The sequence below is a fragment of the Prorops nasuta genome, unplaced genomic scaffold (assembly GCF_024137725.1).
Source record: "Prorops nasuta isolate Cenicafe-Biocafe unplaced genomic scaffold, Cenicafe_Pnas_1.2 PNAS00007, whole genome shotgun sequence".
Lineage (NCBI taxonomy): Eukaryota > Metazoa > Arthropoda > Insecta > Hymenoptera > Bethylidae > Prorops > Prorops nasuta.
The window spans coordinates 648197-660161 of record NW_027116804.1 but is presented as its reverse complement, the minus strand read 5'-3'; the positions used below and the strand labels follow the sequence as shown (position 1 = coordinate 660161).

The window sequence follows — 11965 nt, the reverse complement described above, 5'->3', positions numbered from 1 at the left end:
CATAATAGTAAGGGTGTATCAGTTGGCATTCTCTTATATAGAGCTGAATGTTTACAGACCACTAGTGAAAAACGCGAGGAGCGATGCTCCATCCACTGATCGCAAAGTCACCTCTGCGTTTTTCGAAAGAAATATTTATTTAAATGAAGCGAACATTTGTATTACAACGAAAATGTACAAGGTTGTTTTCTAACAGTGTGATATAGGAGATTCGTGTTAGTTGACTGTAGTAACCGGAATGATAAAATCCGGAAACGCTGATTGATTAATTTCATATAGTGCCAACCTAAATCGGGGCGTTATAAATGTTTGAGGGCGAAAACGAAACACGTCTGCCATCTTGGTGCATTAAAGTATAAAAACATAAATTAAAAAATCTTACAGATTATCTGAGGTCAAGGAAGAAAAATTAAAATGATTATAAGAGAATATAATCAAAATAATCAGAAGAAACCAAACTAAATGTGAGGTGAATTTGTTTGGTAAATTAAATATGATTAAGTGTTGATAATGTTTAGTTATTCAATTTAGTTCTGCTTGAGGCTGACGTAGAAGTTATAAGAGAGGAATATCTTGGATTTGGGATATTCTTCTCTTATAACTTTTGCATCTTCTTCAAACAAAACTAAATTGAGTAACTAAACATTATTAACACTTAACTAATCATATTTAATAAACTAAACGCAATAGTTAAGTTCACCTCACATTTCTGATTATTTTGATTATATTTTCTTATAATCATTTTAAATTGGCATCCTTAACCTCAGATAACCTGTCAGATGTTGACATTTGCCCTTTTTTACTCTTATGCACCAATATAGCGAATTTGTTTCACTTGCATTATCCAACTGTTTCTAATGGCTCATTTTAGGTTAGTACTACACGAAATTGACCAATCAGCGTTCTCGATCTCATAATTCCTAATGCTATGATCGACTAACACGAATCTCCAGAGATGCCGCCATTAGAGAAACACCCTGGTTTAATTGATTCAAGTAAATGGTTCGTTTGATTTTAATAATTACTGTTTAAGGAAAGTTAATACATATTTATATCCATGAAATATTTTCTAACAAATATATTTTTTAATTTCAATTATTCTTTTGTTTGAATAAAAAATTATTTATTTAAATGAATCAAAAATCATTAAACTCAAATAAATCAAAATTAAAACAAATCAGTTTGTTAAATTAAAACGAATTTTTTTCTCAGTGATAATGTATATAAAGTGGTGTCAGGAGAATTTCTCCAGCACTAACCGGACAATTATCAGCGGCTCTACGGAATTTCTAAAATATTGTTATCACTGTTCCCTGTTTGTATTAAAAATGAGGTAGTATTTTCATACTTTTGGCATGGTCTGTTGGCGCGACTTAAAATTGGTCGCGTTTGTGCTTAAAACTTTTTACTTGAAAAAGTTTTTTATAGAGAAACTAAAGTAAATTATGTGGTGGGGGTGAGAGGGGTAGGAACGAAACGAAAACTCTATTCATGATTCTGCTTGGTAAATGTAACCTGCTCTATATCTATTTCTCTCTTTCTCTCTCTCTCTCTTTTTCTCTACGTCCATCCTTCCATCTATCTGTCCCTGATAACATATGGTAGGCATATCGTTGTGAGCTAATAATTAAAGTCATCTGTAACGGAAAAGCTTAAACGGGAAAATAAGATAATTCTGTAAAAATTGTAAATACTGCAACAATTAATATCGCGACACCATCCTGACTAGGAATATCTAAATATACAGGCAAAGTATAAATCTATTGCATGATCGTAGAATTCTCTATATAACTGTACTAGAAACTATTTCTCTCAATCTATTATAATCTCTGTCATTTTATGATCGATGGCTATTACTCTCTCTCTCTCTCTTTCTTTCTATATTTCAATATGCGACTATTGCTTTGGACAAAAGTCCATTGTATTAAACATTGTAAACAGGTAACAAAGTGGTAATGATTGCTTCATCAAAATGTAACTATGATCAACTTTGTGCGAGAGGCGAGCGAGCGTTCGACGTTTCGTGACGCTAAATTGTTATAATGAGGATTCTTGCGAGCTTTGCGCGCAAGCCAATCGTGAACAGTTTTGATAGTATAAGGCTCGTTGCGCGTGCGTGTTTAGTTATTTAATATTTATTGCTGGCGCACCGCGATAAAACTATTTATTTATATTACACAATATACAATAAGGGGCATAACTGAACCAATGTTATGTAATTTTATACAAACTTTACTTATTCACATAAGTAGTAAATCGATTAAAAAAATACATCCGACCAATGCATGGTTATGCTTTTAACGTATGAAATAAGCTTCTTTGGTTGCAAGATAACTTTTTATTTTTGTTTTTCCGAAGAAAAGATTCAATTCGCTTTTGTACCGCTTTGAAAAAATATGGTTTAACTTGCCTGTAATCGCGATATGTTTACATTTATTAGCTCTATATGTTCACATTCAGTAGCTGGATGTATTAACCTTCAATTTGTTGTATTCAGTCGAACGATAAAGTAAACGCCTATAAGAGAAACCAATATGAAGAAAATTTCTTCCAATTGTGCTAAAAGAATCGTTTCTCTGTTAAATGATGGCTCATTTACGTGTAAATTGCAAAAAAGTGTAATGTCAAACAGACGACGGTGCAAAGAATTAGAAAGAGGTACTGTAAAAATATATTATTGAGTGCAGGTGGAAGGCTAAAAATGTAGACACTGCAAAACGAGCGAATAATTGTACATTTGATCACATTGGGTGAAGCTTGTTCTGCTTTAATGGCTGCACAAATATTTAAGACGCAGGTATTAAAATTAACAAGTGGACAGCTCGGAGAGTTGCTAGAAAAGCTGATTTAAAAGCTATTGAACGGAAAAGAAAGCCGATGTTATCCAACAAAAATATTAAGCTTCGCTTATCATTTGCTAAAAAGTATCAAGCATGGACAACTGCTGATTGGGAACAAGTTATTTGGTCGGAGGAGACCAAATTAGTAAAATTGGTTCAAATGGTATTTCTTGGTGTTGGATTCGGATAGTTGAATCACTGAAACCATGACATGTTAAGCAAAAATTCGAACATGGAGGTGGTTCCCTTATGTTTTTAGGGTGTTTTACACGGTGTTTGGTGTTGGTTCACTAAATGAAATTGATGGTATTATGAATCAGTACGTTTACAGAGATATTTTACAGCAATATCTTTTAGATGCTGTTAAAAATATGTTGTACCCCGAGGAAAATGTCATTTTTCAACATGACCGGGATCCGAAGCATATGGCCAAAAGTGTAAAAAATTGGTTGAAAAGTAAAGAATTTTTAGTTTTAGACTGGCCGGCACAAAGCCCTGATCTTAATCCAATAGAAAATCTATGGAACTTACTGAAAAAACAATTGTGTACTTCATACTAAACAGTACCATTTTCAATTACAGAATTGTGTAACAGAATTAAGGTGTACTGAGAAAAAATATCTCAGGATTATTGCAAAAAAACAACACAACACATACAAACACTGGTAGACAATATGCCATGACGTATTAATGCAGTTTTAAAAGCTAAAGGACTGTGGACAAAACATTGAAAAGGAAAATACGTAATTTTTGATAATATAGTTCACAAAACCGAGTCAATCCTTTTCGTTCATAGTATGTAAATGAAAACGCATTTTGTAATCAAAAAAGCATATTTCATAACTTAACAATATAATTATGTATTCGTCAAAACTATTTTTGGTTCAATTTATTACTTATTTGAAAAAATATAAAGTTTGTATAAAATTACAAAACATTGATTCAATTGTGCTCCTTACCGTAGGTACTCTCACTCTCTCTCTCTCTCTCTATGGCTCTTTCTCTCTCACCTTAGCGTCATGAAAGAAAGGAAAGAAAGGGGAAAAAAAACAGATTCGTTCGCCGCATCTCGCCAAGTCAAATCTCGCGGGTTTCTACGATAGTTGACTCTCTCTCTCTCTCTATCTCTATCTCTCTTTCAGAAATCGTAGTCTTCTCACACATAAATCTTTTATAAAAGCGTATCTATCGTATAAAAAAGTGTCGATCGATCGGATATGTCTCTCGTGAGTGTGACGATAAAGAGAAAAGAAAGAAGATTATTTATATATATATAAAATAGATCCAGCGTAAGAACTTAGTCTGGTTTGGCACTGTGCGTGAAAAAGTAACCTACGATATACTATATGATCGCTCCATTCTAGACTCGACTAAAACAGTAATTGGTATATAGTATAACAGCATATGTAGTATCTCTGCTGGCTCGCGAGAGCCGCAGTCATCATCGTAAAGAGCATAAAATTAATCCAGTAATAATAATAATGGTGTTTGCACAAATAACCCGAGCCCACGTTGAGCCTATTTGCTTAAACTCATCATCATAATACGCTCTTCTCTTCCATCCTTCTCTTCGCTTAATCTCTGCATTCTTCTGGTACTCGTTATCCATCGATCCCTCTCTCTTTCATCCAAAATGATGCTTCGCTGGTTAATAAATCTTATTCTTGACCGTTGCACTTTCATTGACTAGTTCCGTGTGATTCGCAGCGTTTTTCTTACCCATTCGTTTATGCTACGCGTACTAGCATGTGTCTCGAAGCGCTTTCTCCTCATATATATATACGTGTGTATATATTTACTACAAAACCGTAGTACACGATGATTCAGCCTCTCTTCCTATATAGGGGCGGCTATATATAAACGAGAGGTTTGTCCATTCATCGGCAAGTGTAGATGGGTTTTTTTGGGAGGGGGGGAGGAACCAGGTTTTTTCTTAAAATTGGGAGGGGGTAAAGGGGTGGAGGTGGAGACGAAAATTCGACGATGCAAAAGACGTCTTCCAGAGGCTCGATCGTCCAAAGGCTGCTGAAGAAGAAGGTCGAGACTACGACCAAAGGAGATGACGAAGCGTGCGTCGACTCTTCCCTCCATCATCGTCAAGGTCGTTCGAGCGAGGTGGATGGCGCGTGTTCTCGACACTCCTTCAGGTAACTACGGTGCTCTCTCGGCGATGATGGAGACGGGATCTAACAGTGTCGAGGGGGTGGTTACTGCGGAACGGAGTCCGCCACCGAGTGGTTCGACTGCTGGAAGGCCTTGAGACTCAACTCGGTCTTGTGCTCCCGTGCGATGTGTCGCCTCACGGTGTTGTTCCGCGTGAATGTCCTCGAGCAGAAGGGGCATGGCACCCTGATGCCCTGGTGACGTTGTCTTATGTGGGCCCGTAGATTCGTCTCGTAGCCGTACAGCCGCTCGCAGTATGGACACTTTAGTTTCTTGCCTGGAACAAAGCATGTGTATGTAGTGTTTTGTAACGTCACTATATATATGTATAACGGAGGCCCTCAGGGGGGTTATGCAAGTTGCGCAACGAGGCGAGCGATCGTCTTTTTCTTTTTTCAAGGCGCGTTTCGCCATTAGGCACTTAAAAAGGGGGGGGGGGGACAAAGTTCAAGCGGGAACGCGTTGCTAAGTTCATGGTGGAGCATCGGGCCAATGCCTCGGTGATTATCGGCGCGTGCAAGGTCATCCAGCAGCGTCATCAACATTGCCAGATTCTTTGTAAGTGCGTCTTCTACTGTATGGGAGTTTTGTGTTGTTGGATCATGGAGTTGGGGCTTGAGAGAGAGAGAGAGAGAGAGGAGCATTCCGCTGTTTTCGCCTCGGATGGAAAGCGATCGAGTGTTCAACTGATGATCGACCTTAAGGTTCGACCGTTTGTGTTCGCACATGGTCGACCGTGGTCGGGGAAGGAGATTGTTGGGACAGAGTTTGGTACGTTTTGTGGGTATTTTTTGCTATTCGTTCTTGATAGGAGTGTAATGTTTCTTTTTTTGTTTTAGGGTTTGGATCGTGTTGGTTTTGCTCGGATTTTGGTACTGGAAGGACGAAAGGAACGTGTGTGTGAAAAGAAAGGGCGTAGTAAGAAGATGCTGGAAGAACATGTCAAATTGTTCACAGTAGGCAGTAGCCAATAAAATAGAAGAAGAAGAAGATGCTCGTCGATTTTTGCTCCTATGTCTTATATATGCTTTTTAGGTCTCGATTTTTACAATTGCACAGATTTTAATATTGTAAGGAGGGAAGCATCGTACGTGTGGAAAGAAAGGGCGTAGTAAGAAGATGCTGGAAGAACATGTCAAATTGTTCACAGTAGGCAGTAGCCAATAAAATAGAAGAAGAAGAAAATACTCGTCGATTTTTGCTCCTATGTCTTATATATGCTTTTTAGGTCTCGATTTTTGCAATTGCACAGATTTTAATATTGGAAGGAGGAAAGCATCGTACACGTGGAAAAAAATGGCGTAGTAAAAAGATGCATCTCAACACAATTCGAATTTTGTATTCAAGTCTATTTATTTTGCCTTGTGCTTTTACTTGTATCGTAATTGCACGAATTTTGGTCTTGTATATGGAAGAAAGCAGCGTGTCCATGGAAAGAGATGCGGAGGAAGAAAAGGATGCAGTAAGAAGACGCTTATCAATTTTTCTTCCTGTCTTATACATGCTTTTTAACTTTTCAGCCGTTTACATTCTTACTCGACTCGTGGAATTACACGAATCTCGGTCTCTTAACGAGGAAACCACCTTGTGCATGAAAAAAAGAACGCATACACTAAAAAAGAATGCAACTCGATGTGTTTCAACGTCTCAAGTTTTTCGCACGAATCGCGATTGCACGGATTTTGGTGTTGCATGAGGAAGAAAGCAGCGTGTCCATGGAAAGAGATGCGGAGGAAGAAAAGGCAGCAATAAAAAGACGTTCATCAATTTTTGTTCCTGTGTCTTATATATGCTTTTAGTTTTTTTTTACCTTTTTACTCGATTGGCGCAATTGCACGAATCTCAGACTCAAAGAAAAAAGGAGCATTTGCGTGGGAAGAATTGCAGAAGAAGAAAAGGTAGTAGTAAAAAAACGTTCAACAATTTTTTTCTTATGTCTTATATATGTTTTTCAGCTTTTTACTCGACTCGAGAGACTGCACGAATCTCTCGGTCTCTTAACGAGGAAAGCACCTTGTGCAACTTACACGAGTGGACGATCGTGATTGGTTCTCGACAGCCACGTGCAAGGCACGAATAATTATTGAAATTCTGTGGCGCCCATGAAGAACTGGAAGGCGAAGGAAAGAAAGGGGATGTAGAGAGTGGTCGAAGAGATTGCGTACAGCGACAGGTTGTGTATACTGTGAACATGTGTACACGCGCACATACACGTAAACATACATATACATATATATATATATATAGTATAAACGCACGTAGAGCGCGGTGTCGGTGCAAAGGCGAAGAGGTAGCGGCTAAAAATAGGAGAGAGCGGGCTATCATAGAAGAAGGAGAGAGAGAGAGAGAGAGAGGAAACGGGGCCGCGGGGCTCAGTTTCGTGCAGCTGACTATGAAATTCACAAAGGACCCACGCGAGAACAAAGGCGAGTCGTGAAGAAGCGCCCTGTGCGATTGGGTAAAAACGGCGCTGTGTATGGTGGAAGGTGTAGGGGGTAGGGGGAGGGGGGGGGGGGGGAGGTTTGGCTTCTAGCATGCAGAAACGCAAAACGGTTGGAGGCGAAAAACGATCTTTTCTGCGAAACGCTTTGGACAGCTGCCTCTTCCGAATTTCGACTCCTATCCATCCCCCCCCCCCCTCCATCTCTCTTTTAATTATACTTTCAATGGCGGACGCATCGATAGGTATAATTGGATTATTACGGAATAATAACTATGTATATATAGATGGTCGTGGAGCGAGTGGCGTGGTCAGGTGACTCGAGTCTCTGTTTTGAATTAGCTGGATAGTTGGAATTGGAGAACGTATAGAGGGGGGGGGGGGGAGTATAAAATACGAAATCGTCGAATCGGCCTTCGCGGTGGTGACGAAAGCGAAGGGCCCGGGCCGAAGAGGCTCGTGGCATCGTCGTCGCATGGCCGGGGCACACGAGGCTGAAATAGGGGCGGGGAGGGGGTAAGGAGAGGAAAATGGAAAGGTTCAGTTACGAAACGCAGCTCGGCGGAGCGTCCAAGGTTCTTCCCACAGGCCGACCCTTTTTCACTAGTCGCAACGAGAACCGGAGGAGAGGCCAATGGCATAAAGAAATCGTTCATACTCGCCCTACCGCAACTCTCTCTCTCTCTCTCTCTCTCTCTCTCTCTCTCTCTCTCTCTCGCTCTCTCTCGCTCTCTCTGTTCCAACGAGGAACGAAGAAACGCTTTCGAAAATATCACAGTCTTATCATCGGTCCTCTTCCCATTTCCCACCGATCCCATATACATATATACATATATATATATATATAGTTTGGAATGAAATTTGGGTCACCCTGCATCTCTCTTTACCATTCCGTTTGTCCACAACCGCCAAATATTTTTCTCTTCGGAAGAAACTCTGCAAACGCACGTTTTTCACGTATACATCAATATACATATGTATACAGTGCGTGAGTGGATCGATCGAGCTGGTTTCCGAGTGACAATCGTGCGTGAGCAGAGTCGGCTGGAAGATCGATACTCGTGCAGGTTTCGACGTGCGTTCGCGATAAAGGGTTCAAAGTTTTGCTGCTCGAAGCTAAAAAGAAAAAGATTGCAGAGGGAAGAGAGACAAAGTCACCACCGTTGGTCCCTGGGGATTACTCGATCGCGAGAAGCCGCGAAGAGTCGCGGTGCGAGTCGAGATCGTCGAGGAAGAGGGAGGGGGGAGGGGGGGGTGGAAAAAGGGAGAAGGGAGCGTGAGTAGAATGCGCGCCGAGAGGAGAGGAGAGAAGGCCTTGACACAATTTGGCCAGTGGCGCCAAATTGGGCGCAGGCCAATCGTAAGAAATAGAAACCGAGACAAAGGGATGAGGAGGGGGGAGGGTCTACTGGAGCCGAGCAGCAAAACAGACCGATTACCATGCGAGCTTCGGCCTGGATTTTCCAACTCTACGCAAATATAACCGCTGTAACGCTTCTTTTCTGTTTTTTTTTTTTTTTTTTTTTTAGACGCAGAAACGCGAAAAACTGCGTCATTTCCTGGATGCAGGAGGATCGATGGTGAAAATGAAAAATTTTAGGATGTGGTTGGACCAAGGAGGGATGAAATAGTGTGTGTGTTTGAGAGGGATAAGTTCGTTTGGAGGAGGGGGGGGGGGGCGAAGATAAAGAGGGTCCATTTATTCGAGCTTGCGGGGTTGAAAGGGAAAGTCGGGAGAAAGCGAAAGTGAGGGAGGGATTACACACACACACACACACACACACACGTATATATATAGTAGAGGGGGTTGAAACGTTATCAGGGGTGGTTTGCGTAGGTGGATGGCCAGGGAGGAGGGGGGGGGGGGGAGGCAGCGAGGAAAATCAATGTCAGGCATCGCGGGTGTTGCAGGCCAAAATCAAGGGGAGAAAGAGAGACCTAGACCCACCTTCCTCCACCCTTATACTCCCCCTCGCTTCCCCTACGCCGAGAGGCTCGACGCCCTGGTCGATCTCCGCTCTCGTTGCAAGGGATGCCAACCCTCCACCATAACCCCTACGGACCACCAAAAGAAAACCATAACCTGCACAACGGTCCACACCCGAGACCTTCTTTAATCAGAGTGCTTCATCCTAGATAGGATTGCGTACTCCTAGCAGTTCCACCATTAACCGTTCCTGCCAAATTTACCATTCGCTCCCTCAAGAATCGTGCACCTCGTACCTCTCCACCTCTGGTCAAAGAAAACTTTGGTTATGGCTGTCTTCCACCCAACGTGTCTCCTTTGTTTTGTTTTAGTTTTGCTCCTCGAGAAGAATCCGTTCCGCGAATAAATTCCTGAGCCTCGCGCCGAGCGTACGCGCACGAAAGCGAGAGTCAACAAAAAAAGTGTTTGCGAAGCTTTTTGCCGGGGCACGCGTATACAGCACTCGCACAGAGAACAGCCGTGGTCGACTCACCGATACACGCGAGCATCGCGTGCACGTACACGCGACCTTTCGTTATTGATTGGTGCGTACTGCGCGAGCAGGTTCGTATACTCGTTCATCGCGAACTCCCCTTCTTGAGACTTCCGTAAACTTGCAGTTTGTATATATGTATATATATAGAGCTTTGATATTATTGCAGAGTCTCTGTTCGATTAATTCGTTTTGTCTCCGAGCATCCGTAATAACATCGCGACCGCCGTTGAATTTCCTAATAGGTTAGGGGACAAAATTATCAGATCGATAAGAGTTTTCCGAACGATCTATTCGTTGTACCGTTATTCTCGTTGGTTCATTGTCGAAGCAGGAACGAAAGAACGAAGAGAGAGAGAGAGAGAGAGAGATTCGTCACGACGCTTCGGGGTATTTGCAGAGGCACGAATTTCTAATGGTCCGAGATTGGGGTCAACGTTGTGAAAGCTGCCTGCACTAAATCTGCACCCACGCCCGCGTGGAGTACGCGAGTGTCGCGCGCGCGTGCAGGTGGCGCGATCTCGCGGACGCGTCGAGAAGCTCGCGCAGTTTCGTAACGCAGCAGCCGCCAGCCACGCTGCTAAACTCGAGGAACTCACGAGAGTGGAAAAAGGGAGACGAAAAAAGATTGGCGCGTCAAATTTATCGTATCCCGTTATTCCGCGAGGCATGCTCGGCGAGGATTCTCTAAATTCTATAATAAAGGAATAGATATTAATAAACGTGAGAAAAGAGAAGTTATATTTAACGAGCCCGAGATATATACAAGACCGAGAGAGAGAGAGAGAGAGAGAGAGAGAGAGAGAGAGAGAGAGAGAGAGAGACGCGGATTTATTCGATCGGACTGCTAAATAATTCTGAGGAATCGCGAGGGGAAGAGTTGCGCGTAATAAAGGGCGATGGTAGATTCTATTTTTTCAACGTCTAAAATCGAGCCTCTGCTCTCGGGTTATTCCGTTCGTTTAGCGATTGTCGTCGCGGTGTGGTTAGGAAGCGTGCACGTGACGGGATAACACGCACACGAGTTGCGTATACCGTACACACCACCGCGAGAGCGTAAAGTGGCCCACTCGAGTCGCCCTCTCTCGCACAATGCAGACAACAAGTAGAAGCGCCACTTCGTGCTCGTCGAGTCTCGCGCTGCTCCGTCTGTCCCGGCCCTTTGTGTCCCGATAGAAAACCTGCTCTCGTGGAGACTCGATCTCTCTCACCGTTCGTTCTCCCTTGCCAAAAATTCGCTAACGCATCGAGTGGCAATTTCCATAAATATTCACGGTCGCCTTGTTTCTTCCATCAGTTTTCTAACCCCACGCACATGGCCTGATCCGCCTAACCTACGCAAGCTGGCCCTCTGACGACACTACCGTGAATTATTCCGTGACCCGAATTCTCGCCACTGCACGAGCGTGTCGTTGCGTGTCCCTATCTCACCGCGTGTCACGATCTAACGGTGCTGGAGCGTGTGCGTGCGTGCGTGCGTGCATGAGCTAAAACAAAACACGCAGCCGTGCGAGAAAAATCGTGCGCATTCGGCTATCGTCGCGTCTCTGCCGATCGTTATCCCCCTCGACTCGCTCGCGCGCTGTATCACTGCAATCGCTGCGTACACGCGTCCCTGCAGATGCTCCCCATGTACACGCTCAAAGCCATCGCGCTGCTTTTGTTTCGCCCGGAGAGATTCCAGCCATTTCATCCGCGGACCCCAAAACTTTCGCCCACACGGATTCCCAACGAGAGTCAGCTTCTTTATCGTTTGTTTTCCCGCCTGAAATCTCTGTTGCTTTTCTATGACCCCTTCCTTTATGTTCACGAAGATTTCAACGAAAATACATTTTTGAGGTTATGTTCGCGAGGATTTCATGGTAATGTTAGTTGCTATCGCAGGATTTTGGGAGAAAGGGACGAGTAGTCTCTAATTTGTTTTACTGCGATCCTACCACGCACTACTACTACCACCCTCGACCGATCAATACGAGCCGTAGGGAATAGGGATTCCTAACGCGTCGTTCTCCATTTCCTACTTCTGACGCAACCGGCATATTCCCGCGTACACGCGCACACCC

The 11965-nt window shown here is 42.8% G+C and overlaps 1 protein-coding gene across 1 annotated transcript in view; it reads right to left on the bottom strand.

The window, feature by feature from the left end:
* Nucleotides 1-844: 844 nt before the first annotated feature.
* The window catches only part of chinmo (Chronologically inappropriate morphogenesis), a 41633-nt gene continuing 30512 nt past the window's right edge, over nt 845-11965 (bottom strand). The window contains 1 exon segment of the mRNA XM_066729568.1: nt 845-5280. Within this exon segment, the coding sequence (XP_066585665.1) occupies nt 5048-5280 (233 nt within the window). The 3' untranslated portion in view covers nt 845-5047.